Below are 20424 nucleotides of genomic sequence, written 5' to 3' on the forward strand. Positions count from 1 at the left end.
GATCCACCTGCCTCGGCCTTCCAAAGTGTTGGGATTACAGGCGTGAGCCACCGCGCCCGGCCTGCGGCGGCATTTCTTTTCTTTTTTAGAGGAATCAGGCTGGAGTGCAGTGACACAATATCTCACTGCAGCCTCGAACTCCTGGGTTCCACTGCTCCTCCCACCTCAGCCTCCTCAGTAGCTAGGACTGCAGGCGTGCACCACCACGCCCGGCTATTTTCTTTTTTAAATTAATTTTTTGTAGAGGCGAGATCTTGTTACATTGCCCAGGCTGATCTCCAACTCTTAGCCTCAAGCGATCCTCCCACCTCTGCCTCCCAAAGTGCTGGGATTACAGCTGTGAGCCACCGCGCCTGGCACGGGCTTTATTTCTGATGTTCCTTCCTTTTTCCTCGATGCCTTTCTAACTCTGTACCTGGCACATAGAAGTGCTTGGTACGTGTTTGTTGAATGAATGAATTAATGGGCGAACATGCCATTTCACCTTATATATCTTGTGAACCCGCCAGGCCCGGGCCTGATGTCATAGCCTTTACCCCTGGCCCGAGTCTCCAGTCTCCTGCGTGTCTGCTCACCGCAGCGCGAACGCCAGGGCACTACCCTCCCCAACCCCAGCCCAACCCCCTTCCACATCGGGGCCCCCCGACCCTTTACCCGCCCGCTTCCCCGCCGCGGTGCAGCTCAGCGCCTAGCTCAGCCGGAGGTGTCCCCGCCCACAGCCAGGATTGGAGGACGGAGGCAACGCCCAACCCACTGGGCTGCCTCCTATTGACGCGGCCGCCGCCAGGGGTGGGGACAGGGCCGGCGGCTGCTGACGCCATCCCATAGCCAGAAAAGCCCTGGCCAGTGGCGGGCGCGACAGTGTCCGTGCGACCAGACGGAGGTGAGTGCGCGGCGGCCGGATGGGCGGGACGGGCGTGGAGGACGCCGAGAACGGTGGCATGCGCTCACGTCCGTGTTCCCAAGGGCTGCGCTCGGCCAAGCGCAGTGCCCAGAGCTCGGAGCCAGCCTGGCCCGGGGGACCCTGCTGGCCAAGGAGGTCGTCAGTCCGGTCTTGTCTTCCAGACCCGGTGGACCGAAGCTTCCGGACGACGAGGAACTGCCCAACATGGCCTCGGAGGTGAGTGGGACCTCCGGGACGCCGGTCCTCCCAGCCTCCAAACGAGAGGGTGGGGGCGCCAGACCTGCCTCGGGCCACCCTGCTGGGAATCGCCCTCCAGGAAGTAATTTTGAAAATTACCCAGGAAGCCGGCACCCCCACCCCTCCCGGGCGCATCTTCTGGAGCTCAGCAGTCACCTTTACTGGGACTCACCTGTGTCCCCAGGCAGCCCTTTTGGCAAACCCACCAACCCACACTACTAGGGGTAGAGTGGCTCTGCCCTCACCTCACAGTGATGCCTGCCTGGCCAGGAAAAGTGCTCCCAAGCCTTCAGCCTTCCACCTCTTCATTCCTTCTTCCCCATGTCCTTTTGTCAGGTCCCACCCCACACCACATCCCTTCTCCTGCTAGAGCAATTGTCCCTGTTTATAGAATAAGGCTTAGCCCCTAAGTGTTCTTGTCCTTGACTGTGGCATGTGGAAAGAACCAAGAAAAAGGGGACCTCGCCTCCTGACTCCAGCAACCCCAGTGCCTGGTTCCCTTCCTGTCTCACTGGACCCTGCTCCTTAGGGTCAGTGGCTCCTGGCTTCTCTTCCTGACCACTGAGATGCTGGAGTCCCAAGCAGAGGTTTCCTTCCTTTGGGCCACAGTTGATTTATCTGGCAATGGGGGTAATAATAGCTGTTGGCCTCCCTCTGTAAGGCACTAGATTATGAGGCCATTGCTTTGGACCCTTCAGGGGAAAGGGGCTGTTCACCTGATGCTTGATGAAGGGAACCCCGGGAAGCAGGAGGTCTGGGTTCCAGGCCCTTCTGGCCTTCATTAGCTAGCAATTCACTTCCTTTTACTCAGTGCCCTGCAAGCTTCTGGGCCATGGGCGGGGGGCAGGGGAGCAGGGCCTGGACTTCGGAGCCAAACAGACTTGGTTTCTGTACCAGTCACTTGGGCCCTCCAAACCTCTTTCCTCATTTGTGAAATAGGGGTGATATTGCCCACCTCATAAAAGGCCATAATAACGTATGTCAAATCCCTAGCACAGGGCTGAGCAACAGTAGGTGCTCAATAAATGGTGGCTAACCACAACAGTACTGATATTTCTACTTTGGGAAGCCGAGGCAGGAGGATTGCTGAAGCCCAGGAATTCCAGACCAGCCTGGGCAACATAGTGAGATCCTGTCTCTACAAAAAAATTTTGAAAATTACCCAGGTGTGGTGGTGTACACCTGTAGTCTCACAGGAGGCGGAGGCAGGAGGATTGCTTGAACCCAGAAGTTTGAGACTGCAGTGAGCATGATCTCACCCTGCACTCCAACCCAGGCAACAGAATGTGATCCAGTTTCAAAAAATAAAAATAGAAAACCCTGCCAGTCATGGTGGTTCACACCTGAAATCCCAGCACTTTGGGAGGCCGAGGCGTGTGGATCATCTGAGGTCAAGAGTTTGAGACCAGCCTGGCCAACATGGTGAAACCCCATCTCTACTAAAAATGCAAAAATTAGCCGGGTGTGGTGGTGGGTGCCTGTAGTCCCAGCTATTTGGGAGACTGAGGCAGGAGAATCGCTTGAACTCAGGAGGCGGAGGTTGCAGTGAGCCGAGATCGCACCACTGCACTCCAGCCCTGGGGACAAAGCAAGACTCTTCCTCAAAAAAGGAAAAAAACCCACAAATCCCAAAACCAAAACTGATATTTCCCATGTACATTCGACCTTGACTGTTGCTCTTTCAACCCAGCCCAACTCAGTGCCCCATCCCCTGGCCCTGAAGAGACCATTCTGGCCCAGATGTGTCCTGGCTTGCAGTAGCACCTTCTGCTACCACACTGGGCTTCCCCTCTCCTCAGTGCCCAAGGGGAGGCACCTCACTCTGATCTCCCCGTAGGGTCCTATTATGCCTGCCAGTAAGGATAGGAGTTTGGTCTGGAGCACAGTGGTCTGGCTTCCCACAAGCCCAGTGCTCCAGGTGACCTCAGCTTGCCCCAGACCTTCCTGTAGGTTGGCACTAATTGGTTTGGCTGCCGCTCCGCTTATTAAGTAGTTGTTTTTATTACTAACAACCTCGGCAGGGTGGCCCAGGAGCCCGCTGGGGGAGGCGGTGCCCGGCTCCCGGCTGAAGGGAAGGCCGGCCCCAATTCTGACTGGCTGGCTCCAGTGAGCAGGACCAGGGCCCCACGTGGTGCTTTGCTGGAGAGCTGGGCTTGGTGGGGCAGCTGTGGGGTAAGGGGCAGGACCAGCTCAAAAGACGGGGTGGGGGTGGAGGCTGCCTCTGCAGGGCAGAGTCCTTTGGCAGCCGGGGCTGTTGGGCATGGAGGGGTCAGCTCACAGCTCAGGGCCAGAGCACTGTAGAGGTCTCTGGGGTGCACCCAGGAACCAGGAGCTGAAGCATGTCCTATCCCCTGCCAGCCCTCCCTTAGTAACAGCTGGCATTTCTCAAGTCCTTCCTGAGCACCAGGCACCATGTTATATATGCAATTTGCAAATACGATCTGATTAAATGCTCACAACAAGGCTATCAGATAGGTACTATTATTATCTTTATCTTATTATTATTATCTTTTTTTTTTTTTTTTTTTTTTTTTTTGAGATGGAGTCTCGCTCTGTCGCCCAGGCTGGAGTGCACTGGCGCGATCTCCGCTCACTGCAAGCTCTGCCTCCCGGGTTCCTGCCATTCTCCTGCCTCAACCTCTGGAGTAGCTGGGACTACAGGCGCCCGCCACCGCGCCCGGCTAATTTTTGTATTTTTAGTAAAAACGGGGTTTCACTGTGTTAGCCAGGATGGTCTCGATCTCCTGACCTCATGATCTGCCTGTCTTGGCCTCCCAAAGTGCTGGGATTACAGGCGTGAGCCACTGCGCCCGGCCCTTATTATTATTTCTAAGAAGGAGTCTTGCTCTGTTGCCCAAGCTGGAGTGCAATGGCGCCATCTCTGCTCACCACAACCTCTACCTCCAGGGTTCAAGCGATTCTCCTGCTTCAGACTCCCAAGTGGCTGGGACTACAGCTGCCCACCACCGAGCCTGGCTAATTTTTGTATTTTTAGTACAAACGGGGTTTCACCATGTTGGCCAGGCTGATCTTGAACTCCTGACCTCAAGTGATCCACCTGCCTGAGCCTCCCAACCCTGAGGTTTAATAATAGGTGCCAGGCCAGGTAGTTAATAGAAGTCTGGGGTATTGCAGGGGGATAGAGGAGGATATATGTCCCCATTGGCCATTGTAGACTCCCTTCTACAAAAAGGACGTCAGTGAAGTGACATGCCCACCTCCACCCCACCCTCCTCCCAGTCCTGGGCACTAGGGCTGTGCCCCAGGTATTCTGTACCCCCTCCCCGATCCGTCCCATGCCCTGGTCTCTGCCCTCTTTCAAAACAGATGTGGCCAGCGCCTTGGCTCATGTCTGTAATCCCAGCACTTTGGGAAGCTGAGGCTGGAGGATGGCTTGAGACCAGGAGTTCAAGACCAGCCTAGGCAACATAGTGAGACCCTGTCTCTACCAATTTTTTTAAATTTTTATTTATTTATTTATTTATTTTGAGACAGAGTCTTGCTCTGTCACCCAGGCTGGAGTGCAGTGGCACAATCTTGGCTCACTGCAAACTCCGCCTCTTGGGTTCAAGTGATTCTCCTGCCTCAGCCTCCTAAGTAGCTGGGACTACAGGCGAGCACCACCACGCCCAGCTCATTTTTGTATTTTTAGTAGAGACTCGATTTCACCATGTTGGCCAGGGTGGTCTCTATCTCCTGACCTCGTGATCCACCCACATCAGCCTCCCAAAGTGCTGGGATTACAGGCGTGAGCCACCACTCCTGGCCCTACAATTTTTTTTTTTTTTCTGTAACGGAGTCTCCCTCTGTCACCCAGGCAGGAATGCAGTGGCGCGATCTCTGCTCACTGCAAGCTCCGCCTCCCAGGTTCACAACATTCTCCTGCCTCAGCCTCCCGAGTAGCTGGGACTACAGGCGCCCACCACCACGCCCGGCTAATTTTTTGTATTTTTAGTAGAGACGGGTTTTCACCATGTTAGCCAGGATGGTCTCGGTCTCCTGACCTCATGATCCACCCGCCTCGGCCTCTCAAAGTGCTAGGATTACAGGCGTGAGCCACTGCCCCCGGCCCGACCCTACAAAATTTTTGAAAACTGTCTGGATGTGGTGGCGCATGCTTGTAGTCCCAACTACTGGGGAAGCTGAGGCGAGAGGACTGGTTGAGCCCAGGAGTTTGAGGTTGCAGTGAGCTATGATGGTGCCACTGCACTCCAAGCTGGGTAACAGAGTGAGACCCTGTGTCTAAAAAAGAATTTAAAGCTGGGTGCGGTGGCTCACACCTGTAATCCCAGCACTTTGGGAGGCCGAGGCAGGCAGATCACGAGGTCAGGAGATCAAGACCATCCTGGCTAACACAGTGAAACCTGGTCTCTGCTAAAAAAAAAAAAAAAAAAAAAAAAAAAAAAATTAGCCAGGCGTGGTGGTGGGCGCCTGTAGTCCCAGCTACTTAGGAGGCTGAGGCAGGAGAATGGTGTGAACCTGGGAGGTGGGGCTTGCAGTGAGCCGAGATCCCGCCACTGTACCCCAGCCTGGGTGACAGAGTGAGACTCCATCTCAAAAAAAAAAAAAAAAAAAAGAATTAAAAAAATATTTTTTAACAAACAAAACGGGCTGGGCACGGTGGCTCATGCCTATAATCCCAAGCACTTTGGGAGGCCAAGGTCAGGGGATCACCTGAGATCAGGAGTTCAAGACCAGTCTGACCAACATGGTGAAACCCTGTCTCTACTAAAAATACAAAACTCAGCCAGGTGTGGTGGCACATGCCTGTAATTCCAGCTAGTCGGGAGGCTGAGGCAGGAAAATTGGCTTGAACTCAGGAGGCAGCGGTTGCTGTGAGCCGAGATCATGCCACTGCACTCCAGCCTAGGTGACAGAGTGAGACTGTATCTCAAAAAAAAGAACAAAACATAGATGCCTACATACCATTCCTCTGCCCTTGGCTCCTAGGGAGTAAGGGGTCACCCAGTGACCTCCTAGAAGGCCAGTGACAATGGGGGGTGTCAGGGCGCTTTTCAGAGCCAAGGGAGTGGTAGGAATTGGGATCTTAGTCCAGCTCCAAGCTGTGAGGGAGAGAGTTGCAGAGCACTTAAGCTTGGTGGACACCCTCAAGGCCTCTTTGCCTGTCCCTGCAGCAAAGGTTCAGGACACCAGAGCCAAGTCCAGAAGCCCTGGTGGAACAGGGGTGAAGAGCGTGGGTTCTGACTGGTGGAACAGGGGTGAAGAGCATGGGTTCTGCCTGGTGGAACAGGGGTGAAGAGTGTGGGTTCTGCCTGGTGGAACAGGGGTGAAGAGCATGGGTTCTGACTTCAGACTGCTGGGCTGCAGCCCTGGCTCTCCCACCCCAGGTGAGGGCAGGCTGCATGCCCCTCTGTGCCTCAGTTTCCCCCTCTTCATAGTGGAATTGTGTTGGTGCCTACCCCAGAGGGTTTTGTCAACAATTAGGATGGCACCTGACACCTTGGTCAGTGGCAGGAAAGGTTCCAGAAGCTCTGCTGTGGTCCCAGGGATGCCTCAGGCCCTGCCACCATCTTGTCAGAGTGGGGCCATGTGGTGAGAAAGAACCCCAACTTTAAGGCCACACGCAGTGGCTCATGCCTGTAATCCTAGCACTTTCAGAGGCCAAGGCGGGAGGATCACCTGAGGTCAGGAGTTCAAGACCAGCCTAGCCAACATGGTGAAACCCCATCTCTATTAATGATACAAAAATTAGCGGGGTGTGGTGGCATGTGCCTGTAATCCCAGCTACTCGGGAGTCTGAGGCAGGAGAATCTTTTGAACCTGGGAGGCAGAGCTTGCAGTGAGCCGAGATGGCGCCACTGCACTCCAGCCTGGCCGACAGAGTGAGAATAAAAAAAAAAAAGAACCCAAACTTTTGGTGTTCAGCCACGTTCCCATGCTCACTCCTAGGGTGGTGACTCTGGGAAGGTCTCAGCCTCCTTCTCTGCCCAGTTAGAATGATCTGATGCCCCTGCTACCATCAGACTTGATAAGTTTCCTGAAGACTGCAAGAAGCGCTGTTCTGGAGGGTGGAGGAGAGACTAATTGTTCTTGCTCTCCTGGCCAGAGTGGGAAGCTTTGGGGTGGCCGGTTTGTGGGTGCAGTGGACCCCATCATGGAGAAGTTCAACGCGTCCATTGCCTACGACCGGCACCTTTGGGAGGTGGATGTTCAAGGCAGCAAAGCCTACAGCAGGGGCCTGGAGAAGGCAGGGCTCCTCACCAAGGCCGAGATGGACCAGATACTCCATGGCCTAGACAAGGTACTCGCTGTGGCCAAAGCCCCACCCAATGCCCCTTCCCTGTGGCCCCAGGCTCCCACCAAATCCCTAAGCAAATAGTGCAGTGTTGCTCATCTGTGGTTTCACATTAAACTAATTATATACTCAAGTGCTGTTTAACTGTGTGCCTTGATGTCCACCTCTCTCCATCTTTTAATGATCCCTGTGACCCTCATGGCTCATGGTTAAAGGTGGGCCTGAGATGCCCCCTCCCAGGGTGCGCTTCCAGGACTCAGCTCCTGGATGGGGACAGTCAGTCATCACGGATAGGGTGGGACCAGGGCTGGGGCTCTCTTAGCTGCTGATGCCTGCTCACCTGACCCCTGGCATTGCTGCTACCCGCTATAGGTGGCTGAGGAGTGGGCCCAGGGCACTTTCAAACTCAGCCCCAATGATGAGGACATCCACACAGCCAACGAGCGCCGCCTGAAGGTATGACCCCTGGAGCCCCACCGCTTTCCTGGCCTCCCCTCTCCACCTTGCCCAGGGCCACTTTGAGCATTAGCACCATCATTCTGTTTACTTCGCCATTGGCAGACAGCAGGTGAGACCTTAGGACATGGACCAGGCACCCTGGCTCATGTCTATAATCCTAACACTTTGGGAGGCTGAGGTGGGAGGATCGCTTGAGGCCAGGAGTTCCAGACCAGCCTGGGCAACATAACGAGGTCCCACAACTACAAAAATTAAAAAAAAAAAAAAAAGAACAACAGGCCTCAGCAGAAATGGCAAGAGATTTGGGCAGGACCTGGAGCCCTGGGGTACGGAGGTAGGTTAGCAGGGCTGATGAGGAACTGCCTGGGTTGACTCCTTGGGGGATACAGACCTTGGGTCTTCCTTCACCTCCAGGAACTCATTGGTGAAACGGCAGGGAAGCTGCACACGGGACGGAGCCGGAATGACCAGGTGCTTCTAGCCCCTCCACCCCACTGCTCCATGTTGTCCCAAACTTGGGGAGCCCAGGGGGCAGTTAGAGCTCTGCAACCGTCCTGGCTTCTCAGGGAAGCAACACGTCGGCCTCCCTGAGCACCACCTCCTCCTCGCACAGGTGGTCACGGACCTCAGGCTATGGATGCGGCAGACCTGCTCCACGCTCTCCGGCCTCCTCTGGGAGCTCATCAGGACCATGGTGGATAGGGCAGAGGCGTGAGTCCTACAGGGACACCCAGGGGGCAGACAGAGGTGTGATGGCAGCCTGAACAGGAGACCTAGGGGGCAGGGGTGAACAGGGTGGGGGTGCCAGGCCCTGAGGGACAGGGGCATCCCAGAACTCCAGGATCGAGGCAGAATAGCTAGGAGTGGGCCATTTCCTGCAGGCCCCAATGCTCCCATGCCAGTCTAGCTCAGCAGGCAGGGAAGACTCACCCGTCGTGGGGCCGGGTGCAGTGGCTCATGCCTATAATCTCAGCACTTTGGGAGGCCAAGGTGGGTGGATCACCTGAGGTCAGGAGTTCGAGACCAGCCTGGCCAACATGGTGAAACTCTGTCTCTACTAAAAATACAAAAATTAGGCAAGCATGGTGGTGTGTGCCTGTAATCCCAGCTACTCGGGAGGCTGAGGCAGGAGAACTGCTTAAACCCGGGAGGCAGAGGTTGCAGTGAACCGAGATCGTGCCATTGCACTCCAGCCTGGGCTACAGAGTGAGACTCCGTCTCAAAGAAAAAAAAGAAAAAAAAAGAAAACTCACCATTTGCAGAGTTGAGGGCAGGAAGCTAAGCCAAGCACAGCCAGAGTCACTCCCCACCCTGCCTGTCCCCTAGATCCCCCATCCCAAGCTTTGTGTCCCCAACCAGCCCATCTGGCAAAAGACAGAGCCAAAGGCTGCCTCCTGCTGGCCTCATTTCAGGCTTTGGCTTCTGAGACCTGGTGTCTTTGGGACTGGATTTGTTCCTTATAGACCTGGACGAAGAGCTGCTGAGGAGTCTCCATGTGTTGTCAGAGACCCCTTCTCTTCCTCAGCTCCCTGTGATGCTTGTTTCGCAGACTTGGGGGGAAACAAGGGCACAAGAATTGTCACTCAGCAGGTAGGGCAGGGCTGCTAGGAGGAACAGGGAGTGTCTGCTACTGAGTTCAAGGTTTCTTTAAATTTTTTTTTGTTTGTTTTTTTGAGACAGGGTTTTGCTCTGCCGCCTAGTCTGGGGTATAGTGGTGCGATCTTAGCTAACTGCAAACTCTGTCTCCTGGGTTCAAGTGATTGTAGTGCCTGAGCCTCCCAAGTAGCTGAGATTACAGGTGTGCACCACCATGTCCAGCTAATTTTTGTATTTTTTTCAGTAGAGATGGGTTTTGCCATGTTGGCCAGGCTGGTTTCGAACTCCTGAGCTCAGGTGATCCACCCACCTCGGCCTGCCAAAGTGCTAGGATTACAGCCATAAACACTGCACTCAGCTTAATTTTTAAATTGTCTTTAGAGATGAGATCCTGCTCTGTCACCTAGGCTGGAGTACAGTGGCTTGGTAATAGCTCACTGCAGCCTCAAACTCCTGGAATCAAATGATCCTCCCACCTCAGCTTTCTGAGTAGCTAGAACCACCGGTGTGCACCGCCTGTGAGATGGAGTCTCGCTCTGTCGCCCAGGCTGGAGTGCAGTGGCACAATCTCTACTCACTGCAATCTCTGCCTCCTGGGTTCACGCCATTCTCCTGCCTCAGCTTCCGGAGTAACTGGGACTACAGGTGCCCGCTACCACGCCTGGCTAATTTTTTGTATTTTTAGTAGAGACAGGCTTTCACCATGTTAGCCAGGATGGTCTCAATCTCCTGACCTTGTGATCCACCCACCTTGGACTCCCAAAGTGCTGGGATTACAGGCATGAGCCACCATGGCCAGCCGAGAATGTTTTAAATATTTTGTAGAAACGGAGTCTCTATGTGGCTCAGGCTGGTCTCAAACTCCCGGCCTTAAGTGATCCTTCCCTCTTGGCCTCCCAAAGTGCTGGGATTAAAGGCTTGAGCCACCGTGCCTGGCCCTGAGTACAGAATTTATTTATGGGGTGATGAAAATGTTATAAAATTGGTTATGGTGATGGTTGTACAGTAAAGTGTAAATTTTAAATGAGTAAATTGTTTGTGAATGATAATCTTAGTAAAGCTGGTTTATTTAAAACAACAGGCCAGGTGCAATGGCTCATGCCTGTAATCCCAGCACTTTGGGAGGCTGAGGCGGGTGGATCACCTGAGGTCAGGAGTTCGAGACCAGCCTGGCCAACATGGTGAAACCCCATCTCCACTAAAAATACACAAAATTAGCCGGGTGTGATGGTAGGCACCTGTAATCCCAGCCACTTGGGAGGCAGGAGAATCTCTTGAACCTGGGAGGCAGAGGTTGCAGTGAGCTGAGATCATACCACTGCATTCCAGCCTGGGCAACAAAAGCAAAACTCTTTCTCAAAAACAACAACAACAACAACAAACAGGCCAGGTATGGTGGCTCACATTTGTAATCCCAGCCCTTTGGGAGGCCAAGGCAGGAGGATTGCCTGAACCCAGGAGTTTCAGACCACCCTGGGCAACATGGCAAGACCCCATCTCACAGAGTGAGATGGAGTCTCACTCTGTCGCCCAGGCTGGAGTGCAGTGGTGCAATCTCGGCTCACTGCAAGCTCCGCCTCCCAGGTTCACGCCATTCTCCTGCCTCGGCCTCCCGAGTAGCTGGGACTACAGGCGCCCGCCACCACACCCGGCTAATTTTTTGTAGTTTTAGTAGAGACAGGGTTTCACCGTGTTAGCCAGGATGGTCTCGATCTCCTGACCTCGTGATCCACCAGCCTCAGCCTCCCAAAGTGCTGGGATTACAGGCGTGAGCCACCGTGCTCGGCCACAAGACCCCATCTTTACAAAAAATTAAAAATTAGCCGGGCATGGTGGCATGTCCCTTTAGTCCCAGCTACTCAGGAGGCTGAGGCAGGAGGATCACTTGAGCCCAGGAGATAGAGGCAGCAGTGAGCTATGATCGTGCCACTGCACTCCAGCCTGGGCAAAAGAATGAGACCCTGTCTCTAAAAACAAAAACAAAACAAAACAACAAGAAAACAGGACCATCACTCACAGCACCTCTGCCTCTGCCCTGCCTACTTGAATGTGGTGCAGGGCATCTCACCTGCTCAGAGCAGCCCTTGAACGAGCCTCAGCTATTTCTAGGATCCTCAAAACCTCTCACGGCCAAGTCATACCCAACATGGGCCTCCTCCCCTGTTCTGGCCCCTGCTCGGAGATGCTGAGTTACAGAGGCTGGACTTTGGGTGTTTCTGGCAAAGCCTCACCCCAGGAGGCCCCACAGCTCAGGCCCAGTCCTTGGTTCACACGGCCCCACTTCCGGCCTTTTTTCCTTAAGACCGATTTGTCCCTGGGAGATCACCAGATCCCTCATTCAGGTGGAATGCTGCAGGGCGACACTTTTTCCAGGGGTGACAGGGTCCCAGTGTCACAGGCAGGCCTTGCACGAGCCTCCACCCGACCTCCTGCTCCTCCTCTCCCACAGGGAACGTGACGTCCTCTTCCCGGGGTACACCCATCTGCAGAGGGCCCAGCCCATCCGCTGGAGCCACTGGATTCTGAGGTGAGCCAGGTGAGGTGCAGGGGCCATGCTAGAGGGGAAGACCCTGGCTGCCCTGACCCTCTTGCCCCTGGCTTCCCACAGCCACGCCGTGGCGCTGACCCGAGACTCTGAGCGGCTGCTGGAGGTGCGGAAGCGGATCAATGTCCTGCCCCTGGGGAGGTGGGTGAGGCTCCAGTGCCCCGAGGGCCTGGTGGGGGTGGCTGCTGTATAGCCTTAGGGATTGACAGAGCTGGGAAGGGCAGAGTGGGACAGAAAGCCGCCTTATCTGCTCAGCGGGGGACCCTGCATGGAGCCCCAGCTCTCGCTAAGGTGGGGACGACCAAGCCATTGAATGTGTCTGAGCAGAGCCAGAGCCCTCCAGCAAGGCTCCTGGCAAGCCCAGCCTGCTGCCCTCAGCCTGACATATGGGAACATGTGTCAGGAGACAAGTGTCCTGCACCCAGGGTGACTCGGTGCTTGGGGACAAGTGTTCTGTGGACACTTAGGGACAAGTATTCTGTACCCAAGGCGACTGGGCCAGGGAAGAGGCTGAGCACCAGGTGGTTGCCCTGGCAACCAGGACTTGGTTCTCTGTGTGTGCTTGCGTGCGTGTGTGTGTGTGTGTGTGTGTGTGTGTGTGTCAGGGTTGCCTGCCAGGAGCCCTGGTCACCATGAATCCCTGTCCCTGCAGTGGGGCCATTGCAGGCAATCCCCTAAGTGTGGACCGAGAGCTGCTTCGAGCAGGTGAGACGCCCTGCCCCTCCTCCCCAGGGAGAGGCACCCTCAGCACCCGCCAGGACCCGCAGACACACCTGAAACCAGCGGGCAGGGGCCTGTAGCTCCTGGTGGAACCTTCATTCATTGCCTACGGGCACTGAGTTCATCAAGTCTAGGGGTCACTCATGGCAGGGGTGCTTGGTACTGAGAGACTCAGGGCTCCTGCCTCCCTCCTGGGATTGTGCAAAAGATCCCTCCCCCAGCTGCCACCCCACCCTGATGAGGGGCGGGGGCTGGGCAACCTAGTTGGGGGAGAGGGGGCCACTTCCTGTCCTCCAGCCCAGCCCCGCTTCCTCTCACCCCCCAGAACTCAACTTTGGGGCCATCACTCTCAACAGCATGGATGCCACTAGTGAGCGGGACTTTGTGGGTGAGTCTTGGGGAGCCAGTCCCCTGCCCTGTGCCTCACTTTAGTCCCTCAGCCCAGCTTCTCTCCAGTCTCTTCCCACCCCTCTACGGACAGGCTGGTTGTGGTGATGGTTGTACACTGAAGTGTAAAGCTTAAATGGGTAAATTGGGTGGGGCACAGTGGTTCACGCCTGTAATCCCAGCACTGGCCAACATGCTGAAACCCCATCTCTACTAAGAATACAAAATTTAGCTGGGCATGTGGTGGCAGGTGCCTGTAATCCCAGCTACTCGGGAGGCTGAGGCCAGAGAATCGCTTGAACCCAGGAGGTGGAGGCTGCAGTGAGCTGAGATCGCGCCAGTGCACTCCAGCCTGGGCAACAAGAGCAAAACTCCAACTCAAAAAATAAAATAAAATAAAAATAAATAGGTCAGGCATGGTGGCTCACGCCTGTAATCCTAGCACTTTGGGAGGCCGAGGTAGCTGGATCACCTGAGGTCAGGAGTTCAAGACCAGCCTGGCCAACATGGGGACACCCCGTCTCTACTAAAAGCACAAAAATTAGCTGGGCATAGTGGTGCATGCCTGTAATCCCAGCTACTCGGGAGGCTGAGGAAGGAGATTCGCTTGAACCTGGGAGGTAGAGGTTGCAGTGAGCCGAGATTGCGCCACTGCACTCCAGCCTGCGCGATGGGAGCAAGACTCCATCTCAAAAAAATAAATAAATAAATGGATAAATTGTATGTGAGTAAAAACTCGGTAAAGCTGGTTTATTTAAAACAACAATAACAAAAAACAGACTAGGTGCAGTGGCTCATGTTTGTAATCCCAGCACTTTGGGAGGCCAAGGCAGGAGGATTGCTTGAGCCCATGAGTTTCAGACCAGCCTGGGCGACATAGCACGACCCCATCTTTACAAAAAATGAAAATTTAGCCGGGTCCCCCCACCGCCTAACCTCCTTCCGACCCCTGTATGGTCAGGCTGAGTGGGGATGGGAGAGGCCTGGTGACTGGGAACCTTTTCTCCCTCTCAGCTGAGTTCCTGTTCTGGGCTTCGCTATGCATGACCCATCTCAGCAGGATGGCTGAGGACCTCATCCTCTACTGCACCAAGGAATTCAGCTTCGTGCAGCTCTCGGATGCCTACAGGTAAGCCCTGAACTGCCACCTCCGTCTGCCCCTGCCGGCCTCTGTATTCCCCACCCCCCGTGGGCGTGGCTTCCTTCCTCCCCGCCCCACCCCTCCGCCAGACCTGGCCGGTGAGCTGCTGGACCAGCCAAGGATCCAGCCCTTTCAGCGCCAGCACCTCTGTCCCCAGCACTGGAAGCAGCCTGATGCCCCAGAAGAAAAACCCCGACAGTTTGGAGCTGATCCGGAGCAAGGCTGGGCGTGTGTTTGGGCGGGTGAGCAAGGTTGGGGGTGGGGGGGTGGGGAAGGGCGGAGCCTCTGGGCTGATGGTGGGTGGCCAGGGGGCAGGATCCCGGGTCCAGCCTCTGTGCCTCCCTCTTCCTGCAGTGTGCCGGGCTCCTGATGACCCTCAAGGGACTTCCCAGCACCTACAACAAAGACTTACAGGTGCGAGGCCAGGGGAGGCCTGCCTACTACGTGCCAGTTCTCAGGGCTCTGGCACACCCAGGCAGGGCCTCACCCTGGGATTGCCACACATCCTCCCATCCTGTGCACACAGCCTCATCCATGGCTGCCCTTGGACTCTCTACCCTTCCTTTGTTGGGGTACTGAGTGTTCTTCCCATGAAAGGCAGTGGGGATGCCTCAGTTGGGGGAGTGGGACTGTGGGGACCCTGGGTGCAAGGGGGCTGCTAGGCCCTCACCTCCTGCCATGTGCCTCCCAGGAAGACAAGGAAGCTGTGTTTGAAGTGTCAGACACTATGAGTGCCGTGCTGCAGGTGGCCACTGGCGTCATCTCTACGCTGCAGGCAAGATGTCACCCACCTGCCTCTCCTCCCTAGGTCCCAGGCACTGGGGTGGGCATGCAGGGAGGGTGGCCTTGGGAGGAGGCGAGGTGGGGCTGGAGGACCTGGGGCAGGGAAGGAGAGGTGTGCTCGCTCCTGCTCCTGGGGAACAGGGAAAGGACAGAAACTGCTGCCTTGCAGTAGAAGTAGATGAGACTCAGGGGGCCTTGGGTCTATCAACTGGCCAGACCAGAACTCTTTTTAAAAAAAGAAAATCTGGCCGGGCGCGGTGGCTCAAGCCTGTAATCCCAGCACTTTGGGAGGCCGAGACGGGCGGATCACAAGGTCAGGAGATCGAGACCATCCTGGCTAACACGGTGAAACCCCGTCTCTACTAAAAAATACAAAAACTAGCCGGGCGAGGTGGCGGACGCCTGTAGTCCCAGCTACTCGGGAAGCTGAGGCAGGAGAATGGCGTGAACCCGGGAGGCGGAGCTTGCAGTGAGCTGAGATCCGGCCACTGCACTCCAGTCTGGGCGACAAAGCGAGACTCTGTCTCAACAAAAAAAAAAAAAAAGAAAAAGAAAATCTATACAAAAGACCAGGTGCAGTGGCTCATGCCTGGAATCTCACACTTTGGGAGGCCGAGGCAGATGGAGCACTTGAGGTCGGGGGTTTGAGACCAGCCTGGCCAACATGGCATAACCATGTTCTCTACTAAAAATGCAAAAATTAGCCAGACATGATGGCTCACATCTGTAATCCCAGCTACTCAGGAGGCTGAGGCAGGAGAATCACTTGAACCCATGAGATGGAAGTTGTAGTGAGCCAAGATCATGCCACTGCACTCCAGCCTGGACTACAGAGTAAAACTCCATCTACAAATATATAAATTCAATTAAATATCTAAAAAAACCTTTTTTTAGAGACAGGGTCGCTCTCTGTCACCCAGGCTGGAGTGCAGTGGTGCGGTCGTAGCTCACTGCAGTCTCAAACTCCTGGGCTCAAGTGATCCTCCCACCTCAGTCTCTAGAGTAACCGGGACTACAAACATGCGCCACAATGCCTGGCTAATTTTTTTATTTTTTGTAGAGACAGGGTCTCCCCATGTTTCCCAGGCTGGTCTCAAACTCCCAGCCCCAAGCCATTCTCCCACCTTGGTCTCCCAAAGTGCTGGGATTATAGGCATGAGCCACTTTCCTGGCTGATTTCTTTTAAAACCAATTATTATGGGAAATTTATGTATATAACAGCTAGAGAATGCATAATGAACCCTATGTACCAACACCCAGCTTCAATAATAATCAACTTATAGACATCCTGGCTCCGGCAGTCTTTACCTACAGCTCTCCCCCACTCCTTTACCCCCTTATTTTGAAGCAAATTCCCATAATCACATCATTTCATTCCTAGATAGTTCAGGATGTGTCTTGAAATGGGTCTTTCTTGGCTGGGCGCAGAGCCTCATGCCTGTAATCCCATCAATTTGTGAGACTAAGGTGGGCAGATCACTTGAGGTCAGCAGTTCGAGACCAGCCTGGCCAACATGGCAAAACCCCGTCTTTACTAAAAATATAAAAATTAGCTGGGTGTGGTGGTACACGCCTGTAATTCCAGCTACTCGGGAGGCTGAGACAGGAGAATTGCTTGAACCTGGGAGATGGAGATTGTAGTGAGCAGAGATCGCGCCACTGCACCCCAGCCTGTGTGACAGCAAGGCTCCATCTCAAAAAATAATAATAATAAATAAATAAATAACAGTGTTTTTGGAAGCTAGTCCCCCAACTAGCAGCACCAGCATCACTTCAGAAATCCTGAGAAATGCAGTGTGAGGTCCCACTCCAGATGGCTGAATCAGAGACTCCGGGGGTGGTCCCCAGCAATTTGTATTTTTTTCTTAGTAAATTCTCCAGTGGCTAGGCCTGGTAGCTCGTGCCTGTAATCCCAGCACTTTGAGAGGCTGAGGCAGAAGAAGCACGTGAGCCTAGGAGTTCAAAACCAGCCTGAGCAACATAGCGAGACCCTGTCTCTAAAATTAAAAAAATTAAATCAGCCAGTCGTGATGGTGTGTACCTGTGGTCCCAGCCACTCTGGAGACTGATGTGGGAGGATCCCTTGAGCCCAGGAGGTCAAGGATGCAGAGAGCCAGGATTGTGCCATTGCACTCCAACCTGAGCGACAGAGGAACACCCTGTCTCAAAAAAGCCCAAAACAACAACAACAAATTAGCTGGGCATGGTGGTGTGCATGGCTGTAGTCCCAACTATTTGGGAGGCTGAGGCTGGAAGATCCCTTGAGTCCAGGCTGCAGTGAGCTATCATGGCCACTGCACTCCAGCCTGGGCAACAAAGCAAGACACTGTCTCCTAAAACAGAAAACAAATCCTCCAGGAACATCTGATGCATGCTAAAGATAAGGACGCTTTGAAAACATAAAGGCCAGTAAAACATACAGACCAGTAAGCGTTAATAGCACACGTAAATATTATAGATAATTATGAGAAGATGGTTCAAGTTGAGAGTGAAACAGAGCCGAGTGGGTAAGAGAGTATCTGCCCAAGGCAGGGACATCCTAGCAAAGGAGCAGGTCCTGGGCCTGGCAGCTTCAGACCCCAGGGTCCCCAGGGCTCACCACTCACCCACCTGTGCCCACAGATTCACCGAGAGAACATGGGACAGGCTCTCAGCCCCGACATGCTGGCCACTGACCTTGCCTATTACCTGGTCCGCAAAGGGGTAAGTGTGTAGCAGCCAAGGGGAGGGTGAGGAGATGGGGTGCCCCCCAGAGGGTGGGGGAGCTCAGGAAGGGGCACAGGTGGTCCATCCTGGTGGCTCACCCCTGTAATGCCGGCACTTTGGGAGGCCAAGGCAGGTGGGTCACTTGAGGCCAGGGGTTCAAGACCAGCCTGGTCAACATGGTGAAACCCTGTCTCTTTTGTTGTAAAATGCAACAGTTGTTGTAAAAATACAACAATTAGCCCAGTGTGATGGCACACTCCTGTAATTCCAGCTATTCGGGAGGCTGAGGCAGGAGAATCGCTTGAACCTGGGAGGTGGAGGTTGCAGTGAGGTGAGATCATGCCACTGCACTCCAGCGTGGGCAACAGAGCGAGACTTAGTGTCAGAAAAAAAAAAAAAAAGAAGGGGCACAGGCAGTGGAGGCAGATCAGGGCATGGAGGAAGCTGCCTCAGCACCATCTTCCTCCCTGGCACCCAGATGCCATTCCGCCAGGCCCACGAGGCTTCCGGGAAAGCCGTGTTCATGGCCGAGACCAAGGGGGTTGCCCTCAACGAGCTGTCACTGCAGGAGCTGCAGACCATCAGGTGCGGCCCATCCCCTTCCCCATGCTGCCTCCTAGGAAGTGAGCCTGGGTGCCTGGAACCCAGGGTGGCCCGGCGCCCTGGCCCACCTCTTCCTCTCTCCCCAGCCCCCTGTTCTCGGGCGACGTGAGCTGCGTGTGGGACTACGGGCACAGCGTGGAGCAGTATGGTGCCTTGGGTGGCACTGCACGCTCCAGTGTTGACTGGCAGATCCGCCAGGTGCGGGCACTACTGCAGACACAGCAGGCCTAGGTCCTCCTGCACCTGCCCCCTAATAAAGTGGGCGCTAGAGGAAGCTGCTGCGTGTTTCCTGCCCCAGCCTGGCTCCCTCATTGCTGGGCTTTCTGGGGCTGGCCAGTGGGGATGGTCAGGGACTGGAGAAGCAAGGTGGGGTGGCCTATAATCCCAGCACTTTGGAAGGGCAAGGTGCAAGGATGCTTGAAGCCAGGAGTTTGACACCAGCCTGGGCAACACAGGGAGACCCGTGTCTCTACCCAATAATGAAACAAATAGCCTGGTGTGGTAGCCTGTGCATATAGTCCCAGCTACTTGTAAGGCTGAGGTGAGAGGATACTTGTGTCCAGGAGTGGAGGCTGCAGTAAGCTATGATCACACCACTGCATTCCAGCCTGGACAACAGAGTGAGACCCTGTCTCTAAAAATAAAAAATAAAAATTAAATGGAAGCAGAGAAAACTGGGCAAGGGCAATGAGAGTCATAGATGAAAGGGAAGAGGGGGCTCCCATCATAGCCTCTGCTCTGTCCAGGCCCCATCCCCTTCAAACAGGGTATCACAGTGACCTCCTAGGCCAGGAGTGATGGCTCACACCTGTAATCCTACTTTGGGAGGCCTGGGCAATATATCAAGACTCCAGCTACCACATTAAAAAAACAAAAACAAAAATAAAACAACTAGCCAAACAGGGCACAGTGGCTCACACCTAATCCCAGCACTTGTAGGAGGCTGAGGCTGGTAGATCACTTGAGGCCAGGAGTTCGAGAACAACCTGGCCAACATGGTGGAACCCCATCTCTAATAAAAATACAAAAATTAGCCAGGTGTGGTGGCTCATGCCCGTAATCCCAGCTACTTAGGAGGCTGAGGCAGCAGAATTGCTTGAACCCGGGAGGCAGAGGTTGCAGTGAACCAAGATTGCATTATTGCACTCCAGCCTGGGCCACAGAGCGAGACTCTGTCTAAAAAACAACAACAACAAAAACTAGCCGTTTGTAGTGGTGTGTGCCTATAGTCCCAGCTACTTGGAAGGCTGAGGCAGGAGGATCGCTTGAGCCCAGCAGTGGGAGGCTGCAGTGGGCTGCGATGGCACCACTATACCCCAGCCTGGGAAACAGAGCAAGACCCTGTCCCTAAAAGAAAAAAAGAAGTAAGAAATGTGTGAAACTTACGTTTTATTAACAACAAAGATAAACAAGCTAAGCTCAAGGAAGAATGAATAACCCCTACTACGTGACTTTGGGAGCAATGACAGATTTTGTTAAAGAACCAAGGCTGGGTGCAGTGGCTCACGCCTGTAATCCCAGCACTTTGGGAGGCCAAGGCGGGAGCCAGGAGTTTGAGACCAGCCTGGCCAACATGGTGAAACCCCATCTCTACTAAAAATACAAAAAAAGGCTGGGCGCAGTGGCTCACGCGTGTAATCCCAGCACTTTGGGAGGCTGAGATGGGCGGAGATCGAGACCATCCTGGCTAGCACGGTGAAACCCTGTCTGTACTAAAAAAATACAAAAAACTAGCCGGATGTGGTGGCAGGCGCCTGTAGTCCCAGCTGCTTGGGAGGCTGAGGCAGGAGAATGGCGTAAACCCCGGAGGCAGAGCTTGCAGTGAGCTGAGATCCAGCCACTGCACTCCAGCCTGGGTGACAGAGCAAGACTCTGTCTCAAAAACAAAACAAAACAAAACAAAAAATACAAAATACAAAAAAAAAAAAAAATCAGCTGGGCACGGTGGTGCGTGCCTGTAATCCCAGCTACTTGGGAGGCTGAGGGAGAAGAATCACTTGAACCCGGGAGGTGGAGGTTGCAGTGAGCTGAGATTGTGCCACTGCACTCCAGCCTGGGCGACAGAGGGAGACTCCATCTTAAAAAAA

At 54.3% G+C, this 20424-nt stretch overlaps 1 protein-coding gene across 1 annotated transcript; it reads left to right on the forward strand.

Moving 5' to 3' along the window:
- Positions 1-775: 775 nt before the first annotated feature.
- On the forward strand, positions 776-18850 carry ASL (argininosuccinate lyase). Its single transcript, XM_050783580.1, has 17 exons — positions 776-883; positions 1066-1120; positions 7209-7403; positions 7770-7853; positions 8271-8327; positions 8470-8567; positions 11902-11979; positions 12061-12138; positions 12650-12702; positions 13043-13105; positions 14119-14233; positions 14403-14487; positions 14600-14659; positions 14937-15020; positions 17651-17731; positions 18213-18319; positions 18424-18850. The coding sequence occupies exons 2-17, from the start codon at positions 1109-1111 to the stop codon at positions 18566-18568; spliced, it is 1395 nt and encodes a 464-aa protein (XP_050639537.1). The 5' UTR covers positions 776-883; positions 1066-1108; the 3' UTR covers positions 18569-18850.
- Positions 18851-20424: the final 1574 nt, after the last annotated feature.

The sequence above is a fragment of the Macaca thibetana genome, chromosome 3, assembly GCF_024542745.1.
Source record: "Macaca thibetana thibetana isolate TM-01 chromosome 3, ASM2454274v1, whole genome shotgun sequence".
In the NCBI taxonomy this organism is placed as follows: Eukaryota; Metazoa; Chordata; class Mammalia; order Primates; family Cercopithecidae; genus Macaca; species Macaca thibetana.

Bases quoted from the DNA above. Each gene is read 5' to 3' on its own strand.
- ASL (XM_050783580.1), top strand. The intron at 8,568-11,901 runs GTGAGTCCTACA...CCTCTCCCACAG, and splicing joins ATGGTGGATAGGGCAGAGGC to GGAACGTGACGTCCTCTTCC. The intron at 12,703-13,042 runs GTGAGACGCCCT...CTCACCCCCCAG, and splicing joins CCGAGAGCTGCTTCGAGCAG to AACTCAACTTTGGGGCCATC.